This window comes from Onthophagus taurus, chromosome 7 (genome assembly GCF_036711975.1).
Source record: "Onthophagus taurus isolate NC chromosome 7, IU_Otau_3.0, whole genome shotgun sequence".
Lineage (NCBI taxonomy): Eukaryota > Metazoa > Arthropoda > Insecta > Coleoptera > Scarabaeidae > Onthophagus > Onthophagus taurus.
The window spans coordinates 31,561,569-31,581,488 of NC_091972.1; the positions used below are offsets into that span (position 1 = coordinate 31,561,569).

A 19,920-nucleotide genomic window follows, 5' to 3' on the forward strand; every position below is an offset into this window, starting at 1 on the left:
AAAAATCGCCAAAAGAAACAAAATATCGCCAATTTGAAGATTACATTGCGATTATTTAACTGTTTGTCACATATTAATGGGCTCTAGAATTAATAAAAATGAATATTTTAAGTTGATTCTAATTCAGACGAAAACTATGTATGCGATTTATGTGTGTTTGGCCATGTTTGAACACAATTAAGTCAGTAAATTTTGAAGAATTGTGGTTACCAATTACCAAAATGTTGTTTCGAGAGAACACGATTGAAGTTTTTATAACTTTATGATGTAGAAACTTTGAAATACGCGTATTGACAGTTAATTTGCTGTAACCGTGTAAACTATGGAAGGACCATAGAGGGGTCCTTCTTAGAAGTCATACATATCATGCAAGTTGGCCTTTTCGTGTCTGTGATGCGGAATTTGTGTTTCTTGCGAAAACCTGTAGGTACCTTTTCTAATATCTGTAAATTCACTGGTGGGGTTGATGACGAAAACTGTTAAAGATTATTTTTCCGGATAGTTTTGATATTGTGTCTTCTGATTTATGGAACTTTCATGATAGTACTCTGCCCAAATTCCTTTATTCATATCTTCAGCAGATATCGAATTTCTTCGGATAGCTATGCCATAAATAATAAGCCATAATTGCACACAGTTGCTATGGATCAGAATGTGATCTGAATGATAAACACCTATTACAAAAAGTCCTGGTAAATACAGTTTTGGAAAAAAGATCATATCACTAAACCGTTGAAAGACGAGATTTACCGTGACTGAGGTGTGCAACAATATACCTATGTCAGATCCACAATTAAGAAGCCCAGTTCTTAATTGCGAGGCTAAAATGTTACAATATCGATAAGTAACCTTTACAGGGCACGATATTGAAGAGTGTTTTGAGCATGAACAGAGCAGCGAATCAATCATGACTGAGGATCTTAACGATGGTAATGCAGACATTACCAAGACAATTGATCGCAATATCCAATGGCTCAAACACAATAAACAATCTGCAAATATTCTACTGATACTGACAAAATCAAGAGAAAATCTATTTATCAAAACCTATTATTAAAAAAAGGCCAAAAATTGATAAATTCCTTGTAATAACAAATATGTAAATAATATTATGATTTTTTATCTTGTTTATGTTCTCTTTTATGGTGAACCTTTTTTTCATAATATCCAGTAATTCGGCACCTAATCCGTCAGTGCGAAAAATTTTATGGCCCTGGATTAGCGAGCTTGTACTGTATATCCTAAAATAAAGTTGAAAGGTTCTAGTAGTTTATGACCAGTCTTCTAAATATTTAGAAAAATATGGAAAACTAATTGAAAGAATAAAATTGTTAAGGTAAATTAGGAAAAGTAATTTTCCTTAGTGATCACCCATAAATATGAGTATATAAATAATTGCGTCACCATTTCACACAATATACTAAAGCCCTTTGCTAAAGGTACGGTCTGCCTTACGCGATTATACGATGCGTTTAAACGCTGCGACAAAACGCCCTAGATTAGTCTGCATCTATTTTATGCGATTAATCGCGACGATCAGACGCGTCGTTTAATCGCGCAAGACAGACCGTACCTTAAATGTTCTCTAAAAAGACCATGCATTATCTTGAGATATTGCAAAACTTCCTCACCACCTTTACAATAATATTATTTTATTGCGTTCTACACGTTGCTCAATTATTACTTTAATCCCGATGTATTACAAAATACTTTCATAAAATTCAAACTGGTGTAATTAAACAAATTTTATTACAACTCTATGTTGTATTAAAATTTGTTTAGCGTACATATATTAAAATTAAGCTTACGTTTTTAAACACCGAATACTCTGCATTTGAATTAAAAATGAAGTTATATAAAATAAAATATAATTACCTGATGAGATCTTAGCGTTCCAAAATTATCTCTTCCCCGATAATTATCTCTTCCATTATATCCACCGTCTGTTTGAAATTGGAACAAAGTCTCGGCATTGTTCTGATGCGGCAGTTTCCTTAAAGTATTCTTTGGCGAGTGCAATTTCGGCGGAGGCTGCGGTACCAAGACTGGTTCGGCATAAGTGACCTCTTCCTGCGGAAGCAGTTTTGGTTCCGCCTGAATCCTGTTCATGTTCTGCCTTTGCTCGAAGTACTCGTATTCAGTGTCGGGGTATGGTAAATTATCGTCTTCGTCTTTATGACATTTTCGTCCGCAGAGATACCCGGCTATAAAACCCACTACTAAAGCGGTTACAGAACCTGCCACTACAGCCATTACTAAAGTTTCAACTGAATATTGTGGTGGTAATCCATCTGCGGCAGAAACTGATGGGCCGCTATGATCATATTTCGGTTCTTGGACGATATTAATAACTTGACCGTCTTCCTTCGGTTGATGACCTTCTTCGTTAAATTTCGGTTGGGGGAGGGTAAAACCTCCAACTGGACTTGGATCTTTAATTTTTGGAGGTGGACATGCGGCGTGTTGACCTAATGGTACACTTTGATAGAAATAAGTTTCTTCTCCCCATCGACCGTTTCCTTGTGATCGACATTTTCCTTGAAGTTTATCCCAGGCACAATAGGGATCTTGAAGAGCTACGCATTCACTACAACTTGATATTTTGATGCTATCACAACGGTGTAGTCTTAAAGATTGGACCTCTCCATCTGATACAACAATTAATCGTCCTTCTTGTTTACTATTTTTCACTACTTTTATGCTACGAACAGCGACGTGACCTGGGAAGACTTGGATTTCTTCAACGACTACGGGACGAACTCCATGTCTTGTATCTGCCGATAAACCATTTACCGCTTTAATCACTTTTCCGTTATCAGTTCCAATAAAAAGAACGTCATAAGTTTTTCCGCCAGGAACTTTAACTTGGGGATCTACAGCAATTTGTGTGAACCTATAACTGTTAAAAATTAAATGATTAAGGTATAGTTTTATTGAAATGATAAAGAAACTTACTGAAAACTGGTCCTTATGACGATAGGTTGGCCGAAAAAATTTGGGACGCTCTCATCCATGAGTGAATGAGTTTTGATGAAGTTTAGAGTGAGATCAGGTAACGTTCTGCTGTCGTTATGACATTGTCCCGGCCTTGGATCCGGAACTTTTGAACTGTGTACTGGAAGCCAGTTCGAATTAATCGCTGCCTGCTCTTTGAAGTTCCCCTCAAAGGTATCCGCGATATTCTGCAGGGAAAAAGCGCACACTGCGCTTCCAGATATGCTATTAGGCGGTGTTGTAAACGTTCCATATACTAGCTGTGCTTTTACATCGCCATATGTACCGTCAATCAACTCAGTTGTCGATTCTGAAAAAAGTAATTTGTTGATTAAAAAACCTAATATATATAATCTAATTTTTTAAAATTGAAGGTTAAATTATAACCAGCGTCTTTAGCAATTTCTCTAGAGATTATTCAGAGGTAATTTGTATAAAGGGGTTGAGTGAAGAATGACGTCTTGGGCGGATAACTAAACGACAACGAATTCATTTTATTAAATTCCCCAGGTTTTGCATGGCACCGGCGAGGACCTGTCGGCCGATCCGACATCCGGTGACAAACGACGAACGCTTCCGGGGGTGGCGACAGTCGCAATCGAGCAAATTCGAGGAGGATCCGCGCCGCCGGACCATTTATCTCCGGACGTAGTGACGTCGTAATAAGCGCGAATGGGATTCAATTCTTGCGCGTCCTTTTCGGGTCTCGCCGACAACGAAAGAAATTATTAAAAATGGCATCCTTTTGTGTCTCTTCGCACAAAGGGAGCGATGTCCCGAACAGATGTTCAAAAGACCAAAGGGACAAAGCGCGCTCACCGATTTGAATGTTTTCGTAGTGCGAGAGATGATATTGACAATAAAGGGATGATAATAAGGTACGTTTGATAAAAATATTTTTTGTGGAATGAAAGAATTAGCTTGAATAAAATTGATGTTAAATAGATTTCGGAAGCTTTTATAATAACATTTTTTGTGAAAGAAGAATAGCTAAAAACATGAATAATTTTTATTAATACTGTAAAACCTCGACATAACAGATTAATACGGGGTAGGGAGTGTCTGCAAAAAGTCTGTTAAATATATTAAAAATTTTTAATTTGCACTTTAATCTGTTTGAATGAATAATTTTAATACACACAAATTCGAACACTTCATTAATATTTCTAGTTCTTGGTCTAGTGTTAATTTTACTGAATAACAACTAAAACTAGTACTAACCGATCTGTGGAAGAAGCTCCCTACTCTTTACGCGGAGCCGTCGACCTTCCACAAAACTGAGTATTAAAACGGCAACTACAATTTTTACAGGTAATTAAACTAAATGAGTAAGATGTCGGACATGGAAAAAGTAATGAATATGTTTACGATGATAAAAGAGCAACCGAACGACATAAGAGCAGATCTAGCAGAATCATGTAACATCAACAAAAAATTAGAAGATGTTGCCGTTGAACAAGAAGCAAAAATAGAACGGCTGGAAGCGGAAGTAAAGCGTAAAAATGTAATTGGGATGCAAGTTCGAATCCTTCGAAAAAGCGGTTTTGCTCATGTTACGCGAGATTGGAGTGGAGGATATCACAACCGACCATTTAGATAGTCAGAAAGAATGAAAAAATTTATTTTAAGTAACGCCAAAAAATTAAAGGGTAAAGATATTTGGATCAAGACTACTACCAAAAAGTACAAAAGCAAGGGCGCGAGTTGATACTAAAACTAAAAGAATTGCGTGCAGAATAGCACAAGGCTGTCTTAAGAAATAATAGACTGATTGTTGATGATAAGATATATGAAGGAAATACTACAAACCCAGCGCCAGAGAGCACTCAAAACAAAAGAACTATTTCGCAAAGATCGCCATCTGATGAATTAGAGAAGAACATTTGGAAAGCAGCAAAAAACTCCAAAAAGTAGATACGGATAAAAAAATATGACGAAATAGGCGCTAATGTTGGATATGAGGATGGCAAGATATACAAGAAAATCAAAAAGGAAAACACAATAAAAATGGCGACATGGAACGTAAGAGGCATACATAGTAAATAGAAAGAGTTATTAGAAGAAATCAGACACGCGGAAATCGGTATTGTAGCATTAACTGAAACCAAAAAGAAAGGTAAAGGCCAACTAACACTAGATGATAATTTGCTGATATACAGTGGAGTGGAGGAAAACTATAGAGCGCGTGCAGGAGTCGGGTGATGGAAAAATATTTAAAAACTGTAAAAAGCTGGGAAGCAATAAATGAGAGGCTTTTGAAAGTAGAATTGGAGCTAACAGAAATTGATAAAATCCTGCAGGTAGCTCATGACTCAGTTATTTGTATACCTACATGTCTCAAAACCGTATACCTTTTTGTGTATAATAAGTTATAAGATATATCGAAGACATGTTCTAACAGTTCATTGAGAAACGTCGAAGGATAAACATAGTCATTGTTTTCATCTAGGTAAACAGGTTACATATAAAGATAAATTTTTAATAACTTTCTCAAAATAACATGACCTAAATAAATAAATAAATAAATAAATTTTTAATAATTTCGTCAAAATAACACGACCTTCTCAAGTTTATTGACCTCCTCCTCTCCTCATCGAATCTCCTCCGACCCCTAAAAGAATCGCCGATTCAAGAACCTCCTCTCCTCATCGAACCTCCTCTGATCCCCAAAAAAATTGCCGATTCAAGAACCTCCTCCTAGAACGCAGGTTCGAGGAGGAGGTTCTAGAATCGGCGAATCTATACTACTCTTTTGTAATAGTCTGTTATGGCCCAGATGAGAACGAAAAAGTAGGCGTAAAACGCAAATTTTGGGAGGAACTGCAGGCGTTGGTGGAAAATACTGAAGGAAGATTATTACTGACTGGGGAGACGTAATAGGCCCACATGGTGAGAATAAGCTTAACAATAACGGTAAACGACAGCTAGAATTCTACTTAGACAATCAGCTAGTTATAACAAACACATTCTTCGAACACAAAACTATACATAAGATAACTAGACAATGCAAAACAAGAAATGAATCTTCCATCATAGATTCTGTCGTGGTGCAGAAAACATACAAAAACAGTATTTTAAATACAACAGTAAAACGTGGTTATGAGTTGAATACCGATCATTACCTACTAGAGACTGAATTAAAAATTGCAACCAAAGATGTTAATGTAGTAATAGACAAAGAAAAACCACCTATATATAAAATAAAGCTCCATAAGCTCAGAGAAGAAGGTGTGAAGTTAACATATTCTAACATGGTCGAAGCAGAATTAAACGACTCCTATCACCTTGCCTTTGTAAATATCGATAGAATGTGGCTGGCTACATTTAAAAACTGTTTTGATAGAGGCAGCAAAAAGTAGTTGTGGGGTAACTACAGAGAGACACTTTCTAAAAGAAACCCACTGGTGGAACACCGAAGTTAAATTAGAAATATCTAAGAAGAAAAAGCTGTGGAAAATATATATTAGAACCTCAACAACAAGTAATCTCAATAATTAACAACAATGCAAACAAGCCAAGTCAACAGTGCTGCAAGCAAAGAGAGACGGCCGAAAAACGCTGGAGAAAAACCAAAAAGAAAATCAAAAACTATTTTCTAAAGCAATAAAAGAAATAAAAAACAAAAACAACAAGGAACACTGCTTTATTAACAATAAAAATGGTAGACTATTAACAGATGCTAATGATATTCTAGCAAGGTGGAAGGAATACTACGAGGATCTGCTACAAGCTAAAACTGATTTAAGAAATGAAGACAGAAGCTACAACGTAGAAATGACACCGAGAACTGAGAATCAAATAACAATGCAAGAGTTGGAAAAGGTGATACAAAAAATTAAATTGAGAAAGTCAAAATTTATGAAAAAATACTGGAGGCTAGACTAAGATCCGAAATTGAACACAAACTGCAGAGCGAGTAAAGCGGATTTAAACCTGGACACAGTACGCAAGATCACCTCTTCACTCTGCATCAAATAATTGAAAAAGGGCTATGTAAAAACAAAGTAATATACCTTGCGTTTATTGACACCGAGAAGGCTTTCAGAGAAGCATGAGCTGGTGAGAAGTATAACAAGGATATATATAACAAGGAACCAGAGAACCATATTCCGACAATTTTGTACGAACAAACGCATAGAAAAGTACTGTTAATGCGGCTACGTTGTTAAATTTTTTACATTTTCTGATGATAAAATTCAATGCACCACAGGCTGACTTTACTATAGCGTTAACATGGTCTTTGAATTGCAAGTAGTCATCGAATAAGACACCCAGATCTCGAATAGCGCGTTCTCTGCGTATTGCTTCAACTCCCATACAATAATTAAACGTTATTGGGTTATTAGTTATTACACCTTGTGTAAGATACGACAAAGCATTTTGCTATATTAAGATCAATTCTATTCTGTACAGACCAGGAACTGATAACGTTCAGATTGCGCTGTAAGATAACACAGTCTTCAAGGGATGTTACACGAGCGAATATGTTTAAGTCATCAGCATAAGCAAGCACATTACAATCAAGTCGTCGTAATAGATCATTCAGATAAACATTGAAAAAAGGGGACCCAAGTTGGAACCCTGTGGAACACCAGAGCCAGCAGTGAATGTATCACATTTAACCCTTTCGTTACGAAGAGCGTACGCATACGTTTTTGTATATGTGGGCTTGCTAAATGATCTTGAAAATACTCCGCCACGAAAGGGTTAAAACCGTTGTAGCTCACGTAACAAAGTCTATTGGAGAGGTAAGATGAAATTAAATCCACGAAATCATTGGTAAATCCAAGACTTCAGAGTTTAAAAAGAAGTATAGAACTTGTTACCGTTTATCCATGTGCTTGCTGATGAACTGCGTTACCTCTGCTTAATTAGTCATAGTTGAACGACCAGTCATAAAGCCGTGCTGATGATCAGATATATCTGGGCGAACACAGTAGCTCATTCTGGAGTATAGCAACATCTCGAAGACCTTTCAGCAATTGTTCAAAATGCTAATAGGTCGGTAATTTTCAATAAATCTGTCTCTCTTTTTAAAAACCGACATTATCCGAACTTTTTTCCATACTGCAGGAAAAGTTTTAGTTTTTAAGCATGAATTAAATATAAAGGTTAAAGGTCTGCTGAGGAAGGTGCACAATCTTTAATAATAAAACTTGGGAGAGCGTCGTCGCTAGCAGTAAAGTCATTCTTTAATCGTTTCATACAGATTTCTACCTCCGCGACAGAAAATGGAGTAATACAGTTATTGATAGTTAGCCTGCACTATTCTCAGGGGATCAGAGATCTCATAGCCAGCAAAGGTCAAATCGCCCTGGAATATGCGAATTACCATCTTTCTGATTCACATAACGCCAGGAATTTTTGGGGTCGGTGGATAGACCGTATAGACAACTCGAGACTTAAAAATATTTTGTCCGTTATATCAGAAGTGCGTTTTAACGAAGTCCGTTATATTGAGGTTTTACTATATTAAAAAAATCTGTTTTTAACAAAGTAAATTTGGAGTCGGTGGCAACCAAAGACTTTTACAACGTACTAAAATCTCGAAAACTAAGTACAGTAAGTCGTTTCAGTTTTAGTATGCGCTGATATGAAGTGCCCATAAAGCAGTCTTCCCCTAATAACCATAAACCCGCGTCGCCGTCGCTCAGCTCTCGTCAGTCCGTTCGAAAGTCGCAAGAACAACCTTCAGGAGCCCCGCCAGCTATATCTGGATATTAAGATCGCCGGAACGTTGTTATACACTTCTCCAACCCTCGGAAAACCGGGGCAGCTTCGAAGCCGATAGAGCTATCTTCTCTGGGTCTCTTAAAATTCCCGATGCGAAACCCGATAGATGGTTCGCGCTATCTCGACGCGATCTTCGGCGCCTAACCGAGTTACCGGCTATCTTACGCTCACCCCCATAACTTAATTACAACTAACAGTCCGCAGACTTCCTTAAAACTCGCGGGCGTGATTCTATTCCGAAGTGTATTAGTTCGTCGGATGCGATAAGAAAATTTCCTTCTTCTTTCATCTCTGACGATGCTATCCAGCGATATCGGGTTAATCCCGGAATCCTTTCAACGGAAAGTTAAAAGTTTTTGTTTTAGAAATAACTTGTCGTGTTTTTCAAACAAACCCCAAAGCAATTTTATTTTTTCATTTACTTTTGATCTATATTACATTGTTTTTATGAAACTTAAAAATCTAATTAGCACAAAATAAATACTTACGTATTTCATTAAAGTAGAAGGGAAAGTCTCCTGAGACGGAACAATTTAGTCTGGATTTTAGGAAAGACGTCCATCGGTTTCTAAACCTGTGCGGTCCTCCGCGATCGTTTTTGCACACCCTGGCAACCCTCGAGTAGACGGTCTAGAAAAAGAAATTAGAGTTAATGAAGATAACGGTTGGTTAAAGTAAGAAGGGAGGGTTGTTAATTATAGTGACTAAATTGATTTCCGTTAAATTGTAAAAGGTTTCTGAACGTGAGGGTGCGATAATAATTTTAGGGTGGAAGCTTTGATAAAAAAACGAAGGCTAGTCTAATTGACAATGGCACAATTGGGCGTTAACACTGTTGGTACTAACGAATGCGAGGATATCAGATTACCCTCGCGTTTTATACAACAGTTCGTTATCTTTCTATCGGATAATACGTCATTCGGTTAACTGGAAATTAACATGTCTATGTCTATCTTTATACATTTCAATTTTAGTGTTGCAACTACTATTTCAGTAAATATTTCATTAAATATGATTCGAAATGTCATACATTAGAGGGGTTGCAAATCTCAATGTAATTTATATTACTATTTCAGTGCATATTACTGTTTTTGATATGTTAGCTTTCAAAGAATTTTTTGTCCAAACAAACGTTTGAAATATACTGAAACATCGTACTCATCTTCAAATAAATGAAAGGTACTATAGTACACGTTTCCATGTATTAATAGTGACTGCAAAGTAAAAGCTCAAAGAGTTGAAAATGCTTATTTACCCACAGCATCAAAAAGATTTTGATTGATATAGCTATATGCTATACCTGACGACTTCTCGCATGATTTTTAATTGATTAGTGTTATTTACATGACGAAATAATTTCTTGTTATTTCTAATCTGGAATTTTACAAACAACCTTTATTAATCAGGAGATTTTAGTAAAATTAGATCGATTTTAAATGATTTAACAGCATTTCCCTTACAAGGAATCCACCAACATGAAGTTAATTTCTTTATGATCTAATTTTGAAACTGTTTAGTAAACGAGGTATAATTACTAGAAAGTTTTCAAAGATGCCTTGGGGCTTACACCACAACCAAAAGAAGCGATGAAATTAAGAAATCAATTTAGGTTTGATTATCCTAAAAAATTTTAATTTTATAATTTAAATAAAGTAATCGTTTAAAAAAATGTGTTTCGATGAAATTGTTAGACGAGCTGCTTGTAACGGAATATCGAGTGTGATAAGTAAGTTAGGGATAAGTTTAATGGAGAATTTAACAGTGGATGAAACAGTTCTAGTTAGATTTACATAACGTATACGATGGTGTACTACTGCATTCAAGTTTATTAAATTATTGTCATGAAAAATGTATGTTCCCTTCTTGTTAGACTCTAGTTGCATTAATAATCGCAGACCTATTACGACTTTATCATTTATTTACGTATTACAAGCATTTGACACGGTGAATCACTTACTTGTGGATGTCATACTGAATTATATATGTTTGTCTTTGTGTGCAATTTAATTAATGTTTAACTATGTAATCGTCTGCAGAAGGTTAAATTAAATACTATCTTCTGCATTGTTCAATAATTGTTAGCGAAGCACAATATTTAAAAATTTGTTTACTTAATGCACATTATAACATTTTTATGCATCGATTTTTTCTGTGAAATTCGCTTTTCATTTTTAATATTTTACTTGATAATAAACTTCATAGTGGACTGAGTATGCGCTTCCAAGAACAATAAAAAAAATTTCAGCGTAATCCAACGTACCAATGCGGTTGCTAGCCTAAGTGCGTTGTTATATGAATCCTTTAACAACCGTTAGCAGATTCCAGAGGTTGAAAATAAATCCTCAACTCTTATTAGTTATTCCTCTAATACAGGGTTAGGCAGGGAGATATGGATGGTTTAAACGTGGCGCCACGCAAGGTGTGGAGAACCTTGGTGGATAAAGAGTTTGTTGTATTTAGTTATTAGTAAGAATGGAGACGTGGTCGAGTATCAACCTCAATACTGTATGGTTTCAACAAGATGGGGCGACATGCCATACATCGAGAGCAGCTATGGACTTTTTAAGGCAGGCTCATTTCATTGTGTGGAGATGTGAAGTGGCCTCGTCGATCACCGGACCTGTCACCTTGTGACTTTTTTTTATGGGGCTACCTCAAAGCACGAGTATACATAAACAAAGCACGTACACTTCAAGCCCTAAGTGAAACAATAACACAAGAAATTCTTTAATTTTTGTAATGGCAACATTCAAGTTACACATTGAAGAAATAAAATTTGAGTTTCGTTGTAACTGTTATTTCAAATCATCCATATCTCCCTGCCCAACCCTGTATATGGTAATTGGAGGCAGAAGAAAGGGCATACGATTGGAGGATACCTTAGGGTGGTTATAAACAAAGATGGAGAAGACATTAAAGATGTAATGAGGAATGTTGGCAGAGGAAAAAAAGCAACAAAGACAATGCATTCGATTCTGTGGAATAACAACCTAATGATACAAACAAAGAAAAATATTTTTAGGGCCATTAGAGAACCATTAATACGACGTATGGGTCAGAAGTGTGGATGAGTGGCAAAGACACAACTCGAAAATTGCTACGAGTTGAAAATGAGGAAATAAGAAGAAGAACAAACTGTAGCTCTTCTCCTTGACAGTTCTATTTACGTTAGTCATTATATCCTTGTTGGCAGGTGCGAGATGATCTTTAATGAAATATAGAATCCCAATCGAACCTAGCGAACCAAACCACAAAATAGCTTTGCAGCAACAAAAAGTGTACCTGTATTAACTAGGATTTCATTCTATGGTTTGCCCTACAACTCTAGGTTATTCCTACGGGAGTATTGTTGCAATTATCCAACCTGATGATTATGTAGTATGATCAACAATTTCGCCGTACATCAAGCACATAGATTTCATATCGATTCGCAACTCTGACTATGTTAAAAATAGATTCAAGAATAACTGCAGCAACACTAGGATTAGTGTTGTAATGGAGTAACTAATGAAGTAATATCCAAAAAGAAAATCCAAAACGAGATTTATTGAACGTTGGTTGAATATACATATAATATTGTAATGTGTAATGATCAATGTAATGTTACAGAATCTCGAAAATCTTAAAATGATTAAATAGCAAGAATACAAGAAAACATAAATGAAATAAGCAATGGTGTAAATCTTTCCATTTGTTGGATTAAAATATACATATTTTATACAAAGTTGAGGAGGGAAGGTATTGTGCGTGGGATCGACGTTGTTCCGTTTACGGTGGTCCCAAGAGCATCGTATTCTCACCTAACTAATCTGTGTGAGCCATCGGGAGACACCTTACCGTGTAAATTTTTAATCCCCACGGACGTGGCTGGCATAAAATTTTATTTGCAAGCTTCTGTGCGATTGTTTATATTCGGCACTCGTAAAATTTTAAGGAATCTTAGACTAATTTTGAAAAAAAGCTTATAAAAAAAGGCACTAAAGTGACACACTTCCAAATTGTAGACAATAAGATAAAAATTGAGTTGTGACATGCTAGAAATACCCATAATTGAAGTTGTCGCTTTGTCTTTAACTTAATTTAACATTAACACTTGAAAAAACTTGTATCACGTTATCTGTATTTAAGATAATTCGGATTATTTTGATGAAAAATACTATATTACTTTAATCAAAATTCAAGAAACACTTGGACAACTCATGAACTTGATGCTATTTTGTCCTTGTTTAGTGGACACCCAAAACTGAGTTAACATTAAAAAATTGTCTACTATAAAACATGTAACGTAATAGAGATTTCAGGTGTAGCAATTGTAACAGTTATGACAACATCTTTATACGATATTAACAAAGTAATACTTTTGTTAAAAAACATCAATATGAATTATTTTGTGACATTGCGAATTAGTACAATTTTTTAAAAACGGGGAATGGTCGTTTTGATGAATATAAAGGATTCAAAGATGGGTAATAATACTGTGTTTTTGAAAAGTTTCTTTTATATGTGTGCATTGTCTACGCTTGGCTATTGTACAGAATAGGTTCTGATATTCTAAAAAACTACACGCAAAAATTGCTGGATGGGAATTGCGGCAGGTTTGGATAATTACGACAAAGAAACGAGGAACGAATTGTAGTTCGAGAACAAACGAGAAAGACCAAATTTCACAATCAGGGAACAAAAAAAACTGTGACACATGTAAAGATAATATTTTATATATTTCTTATATTCTTAGGATTTTATTGCATTGTATAACGTTGTAAGTATACTGATAAAAAATTCGAGATGTTTTTCTTGAAATTTTTGGTGAGTAGGAAATCGCTAAATAAACACCGAGTAGCAACGAGTAGTAAGAACATCCTGGTATACACAGGTGATTAAAGAACTGACAAAGGAGAAAAGGAACGCGTATCTGAAGTATAGAAGTTCAAAGACGCAGGAAGAAAGGGAAAGATATGCAAGCGTTCGGTAAGAAAGTGAATGCTAAAAATTAAAAAAAATCAGAAAAGACTCTGGAAAACGAAGAAGTTTAGAAGATGATTTAAAATTATAATTGCCTAGCGTACGTGTGTTTCGTCAACCTAACAAAAGGTTTTGATAGAATCAGATTAAAGGATGTACTTCACATACAAAAGTTCGGAAAACTACCTTATAATAAAATGCGGTTAGTTGTGGAGATAAACAGAGACAAGAAAACAAATTAAAGTACGCAACGATGTCACTGAGGAAATCCCGGTTTCTCAAGGAATCAGATTGGGTGATTCACTGAGCTCATTCCTCTGATTGTAGAAAAGATAATAGAAGAAGTCAAACCTCTGACTATGGCGATACTTAACTCCAGGTTCATTGTGTAAATTAATAGTTAAGAAATGAATAAATCCAATATTTTGTTCCACAATGATATTTATTTTATTTCAATCTGTACAACACGTGTTTCGCTTATCTTATATAAGCGTCATCAGGTACAACTAAGGTAATTAAATTAGGTGTTAAAATTATAGTCATAAGTTTAAAAATTTAATAATTACCGTCAGTTACGTCAGACTTGCAATGTATTAAGAGAAATAAACATGATGAAGGCGTCGAGAGACTTGAATTACAGTTCAAAGAAGAACAAATTGAAAAACTAAAAAACACTTTAAAAAATATTCAAATTTAAACCAATAAAAGTAAATTATTTGCAAGAAACAGGGTGCTGTATAAAATTAATTAATATAATAAAAGGTTAAAAATACCTTAACATATGAAAGCCGTGTGCACGCTATCGTGTTTCGAAACGGTCGGATGTTAACGTGAGGGCGAAAAATAAAATTGAACAGAGAGAGGTGACAAAACCTGCAAGGAGCGGAAAATTTGACTCAAAATATATTTATTAAAGGAATACGGAAAATAATCTATTTTGGAAAAAATCTGTATAAAGGTTAATTAAGAGGTCTGGATTAGATTTGTTGTGTGATCTAATAAAATATTCCTCGTACAGGTCCATCTTTTTGGATTTCTTTATGTCTTTTAGGAGGGAAATATTAGAAAGATTAGATTTTTGTCCCATTGCAGTTAAATGTTTGAAAAAGGCAGAATTATTTTTTGAAATGTGTTCTTTATACCTAGTTTTTATGTTACGCCCCGTTTGACCAATGTAATAACAATCGCAATCTTCGCAATTAAGCTTATAAATGCCACTTTTATGGTTTTGATCGAATTTATGTTTATTGTTGACAAATAATTGACCCAATTTACTGACGTCTAGTACAAAGCGGAATACGATAAGATAAATATAATCTGCTATGCAGACGATGTACTACTTATTGCAGAGAACGAAGGTTATCTCCAAAGGTTCCTCCATAAATTTTGCGAAACATTAAGAAAACACACTATGACGATTACCACAGAAAAACCCAAAACATTAGTGACGTTCAGGGAGTCTCGAAGATGCAAAGTGGAGCTGGATAACAAATAATCATAGAATACGTTGTTTAAGTGTTAACCTACAACAATCTGGGAGTCGAAATTTCAAGTAATCGCAACCTATGCAAGGAGGCGCAAAATCATTAAAGAAAGCATGGTGGCACAGGAAAGCATTTTGGAGAAACAAATACATTTAGTGAGTAAAATCAACAAGGCGATAGTTCGGTCTGTGCTAACCTACAGAACAAAGAACCAGAGCAGAAACACAGAGAACAAAGCACAAACTAAGAATGATTTAACTTCATTTCTACCGTTCCTCCTAATCGATAGGTCGATCCTATTGGATATTCTCTACAAGACCGACAAACAAATAAGGCAATAAGACAGAGAGATGGGGGCATACAGATATTGGCAGGTGGGCCATGGAAATGGAGTCAAATAAACAGTGTAATAATTTGCCTCATAAACCCTTTAAAATGCTTTTAAACCAGAAATAATATCCTAATCATAAAACTAAGATAACTGTTGGAGTATTAATTGAAAGTGTAACATCTCGATTTGGAGTCTCTAATATACATTCAATGGTTTAAGATAATTCTCCATTACGCAGTGTACCAAAAAGAATATGATGGATACGTAAAAATGAGTTATGAGTGCTTTCTTATACGTTTAGCAAATAGAGTGGCAGTAGATTAGCAACTTGAGATGTTGCGTGTTTTTGTGATAATGGATGATCTTGTTTATACAATTTAAAATATGGCAAATGTTAATTTATAATACACCATAACTAGGTATCATTCAAGGACTGCTTAAGAATAAAGTCCAGTAAATTGGCTAAGATGTGAAAATATTTATTGTGATCGCAAACAAGCTGCTTCGATGTATCCTAATTTTTCAAAACAAAACTGACATTATAAATATATTTGTTAATTTGTTTCTTGTTTTCCGATTTTTGCAATGTAAAATGAAAAGAAAGATTTTAAATAAATCGAGAGCAAATCTTACAAAATCATTGACAGTTTCATGAATTGTGAGCATAAATCTATTCAAAATCAACCTTATATCTAGGGCAACTGTAGACCAGTGTAACTGATAACTCCTGAAAATAGTCCAAAATACAGTATTACGTGTGCTTCTTACACCTCTTGATATGAATAAAATGAATTCCCCAGTTGATTAATCGTCTTACAAGAAACTGTGCAAAGGCTTCTTTGCTTGTTGATTTGAATCCGGCATTTCTTGTGTTGCACTCAACTACAATTACAAATGACTCCTATTTGTTTAGAATATGATATACAGTGCTTCCCAAAAGTAATGGATAAATTCGTTAAAACAATTAAAAACGGTTTGTAGAAAAATCGCTGAGAGGGCTCTCAGGATTTAAATTTTTTGCAATTTTTTGGCATAAATTTTAAATTTTTTCCGCCATTTTTAAACTAGTTATGACATCATCGCTATTTTATTCAAATAGCAATCCTCCATTTTTATTACGGAATATGAAAGCGGATATTTTTCAGAATTTGGTAGAGTCAAAATTAATATTAGTTACATAAGAGAATTTTCGAGAAAAATTGCCTTAAAGTTTCATGATTTTCCATTCATTTGAAGTAGAGTAAATAGCAGTACCAAAGCGTAACCATGGCAACCAGTTGTTTTAGATATTTTGTCCACGACTACCTAATAATATATACCTTATGAATGAGTTTTCTAAAACAAAATGGTAGTCATTTTTCACGGAGTGAATAATAGCGGTGAGTAATAATCATTATCCACGGGTAGCCATCTTAATCAGACTAATAATAATTATTTGAAACGTTAAAAGTTCAAAAAACGTCAATTTAATTCAATTTTTTAGGAGTTTCTAAATGTTTGACATTAAAAAACCTAAACAAATTCCTTTTTTCGTATGATTTAAGCATAAATTAATTAATTTTCGTAAAGAAAACGACGTTTTATAAAACTGACATTTAATTTTGACAAATTGTTGTGAAGTTGGTTACAGTTAGTAACATTGAAGTTGGGTCACATTGACGTTTAACCTTTCGTTAATTCAAAAATTTATTTAAAAAATTAATTTATGGAATCAATTTCAATAGTCATGGACAAAGTATAGTATTCTACTCGCATATAATGAGCTATTATTCACTCAGGTTAATTATGCCACTCGTAACGCTCTAAACTTAACGTTCGTGAATAATAGCCCTCATTATATGCTCATATAATAACATACTATTATTAAGACAATGATTGATTTTTGATATCTGAAACAGTTGTTTGCCATGGTTACGCATAGCTACTGCTATTTTTCAATCTCAAATGAATGGAAAATCATGTAACTTTAAGATAACTTTTCTCGAAAATTTTCTTATGTAATCAATGTTAATATTGACTGTACTAGATTCAAAACAAAGTCCTCTTTCATATTCCGTAATAGAAATGGGCCATTGCTATTTGAAAAAAATATCGATGTCGTCATGACTCGTTTAAAAATGGCGGCAAAAATGTTAAATGTATACCAAACAATTGCAAATAATTTAAATCTTTGGACCCTAAACTAAACTGTTCTTAATTGTTTTAACGAATTTATCCATTACTTTTGGGAAACTCTGTATACAGGTGTAATATATACAATGCTCTTGGGAAAATGTTTAGTTTTTTTATGAATAACTTGATAAATTATCAAAGGATAATCATCATCGTATCTTTAAAACCACTGAATTAAATGATTAGAGACAAGGTATTAATTTTGATATACCTTGTATACTAATTTATTAACCTGGCTTGAAGATTTATACATCATAATTAAGATTATTCATCTTACCTTTCCACAATTGATATACTCGACGGCGGTTTCTCTGAAGAAAAAGTAAACGAAATCTCCTTGTGCCATAGAACTGACAAAATCCGGGGCTGAAACAATAATAATAAGACTCGTTTTCTCATCTTTTCTCGTCGAAAGAACAAGAAGGCGATTACTCACCGTTCAGGCTCATGGAATCGTATTGTTCTGTTTGGAGCGCCTCCCTGTAGATAATGGGGTCCATCCCGCTAAAATCGGCCACGGTTCCCGAGTACAGGTCCCCATCTGAAACAATAACGCCTTATTCTATCGAGTTCGATTCTATACGTAGCGTGTTGGAAATGTGGTGGTGGAATCGAAAGATCGAAAGCCACGACGGACAATGAGGAGTAGGAATAGAGAGGAATAATCGATCGGAAACTGATTGGGAATTGTCTTTTGGTCCCCAGATATTGCCATTGAATCCTTTTGTATTTGAGAAAAAGTGGTAATTGGTCGTTGTCTCTTTGAATCCTCCCGACATTCGGTTAATCTAGAAGATCCCTATCTGATGTCTATTTCGTTATTCTATTAAAGTATTTTTTTATATGATAAGAGAAAAGAAATAAATAAGGATCAGAAAATAAAAATTTCTGTACTTTCTAAAACACTTCGTATCGACACGACAACGATATTTTCTATTTATCTCAAAGGGAAACTAACTTCTGGCGACGCTTAGGTGAAAATTTCGCGCTCATAAAAATAAATGAGCTCGCGGCAGTTTCCGGAATGAAACCGTATCTCCTTCTTCCCGGAGGTCGTTTGCAGTTCGGTCGCGACGGACGACTTTATGTTTCTTTGTATCAGCAAATTGGGTAACATTTTTACGATCCAACTTTAACAAGCGCACTTTGTTTTCTCCTCTCCGGTCCCCGCTAGCGTGCTTCTGATATATTTCAAAGGGCGCTGGACTATCAAGGACAAAGGGAAGAAGAAAAGAAAATCCAACTGAAACGCAAAAAGTAGAATACTACGTCAAAAAACATGATACCGTCCGTCGTCGAAGTAAATCGTATATAAACACATAAGTTCGCCCATTGCAACGTAATAAATATTTCATGAAAAGAGGTCGTCGGCATTGTGGCTGCAACGAAATGAAAGAATATACGGACGGCGTCGTGGATTTTGATGGAAAATTGGAAAAGCGTGGTCTGAAAATGGAAAAATAGGGGTTTGGCAAAATAAGGGATTACTTATTTTATGACTGGAATTTGTGTACGGAAAATATTCATACAAAAAAATCTTGTAAAATAACAAATTTATTTTGTCCCGACGAAACGAATAGATTTATTTTTAGTATTTGTAAAAAAAATACCAACAATCTACTCACTAAAAATGAATTTTTTGCGCAAAACTTCTTTAATTTGCGTTTGAATTGTTGATGAACAAACAACATGAAATAATGAAAAGCAATTTTCACGATGGCTAAAATTAGAAGCTCAACTCCGCACACGACATAACAATTAAGGTGACAGATGGAGTACTTTCATAAATAATCCGGTCCCATCCCAACAATCAGCAGAATGACGACGTCCACAGGATTGACCCTTTAATACATCAACCGTAACGAGAGAGAGTTCTATCTGTGTGAAAGTCATTTTGCTTTGGCGACGCAACGATGACAGCGCCGTGTAATAAATATTGATGCAAAAGTTACTAATGGGATGATAAATTTTAAACAACGAAGCGGTAGGTCCACGAATTATCCGAGACGGTGGCGCTAATTGTCGCTTCTGAGGATCTCTGTTTTCCCGGCCGACAACGTCATCTGCAAAGTTTCGTTGGCGCGAAAAGAGAATAGGAAGGAGAACGCGCGTCGCGACTTTATTAAAGTTAATTGGAAAAGTTTGGCATCCATAATTCCAATGATTAATAATGAGGTCTGGACGGTTCAGATTTTCCGGCTTGCCGTTAATGGTAATTAAAGGATAAATAGATGGATGTGGAAT

General features: G+C 35.0%; 1 protein-coding gene across 3 annotated transcripts in view; it reads right to left on the minus strand.

Moving 5' to 3' along the window:
• LOC111416763 (semaphorin 1a) overlaps window positions 1-19,920 on the minus strand; it is a 511,810-nt gene that overhangs the window by 16,738 nt on the left and 475,152 nt on the right. For all 3 annotated transcript variants that reach the window (XM_023048857.2, XM_023048856.2, XM_023048855.2), the window contains exons 6-10: window positions 18,113-18,217; window positions 17,954-18,042; window positions 9,216-9,357; window positions 2,956-3,304; window positions 1,876-2,899 (exon numbers count right to left, since the gene is read on the minus strand). In XM_023048857.2, coding sequence (XP_022904625.1) covers window positions 1,876-2,899; window positions 2,956-3,304; window positions 9,216-9,357; window positions 17,954-18,042; window positions 18,113-18,217 — 1,709 coding nt within the window. The remainder of the gene's footprint in view (window positions 1-1,875; window positions 2,900-2,955; window positions 3,305-9,215; window positions 9,358-17,953; window positions 18,043-18,112; window positions 18,218-19,920) is intronic.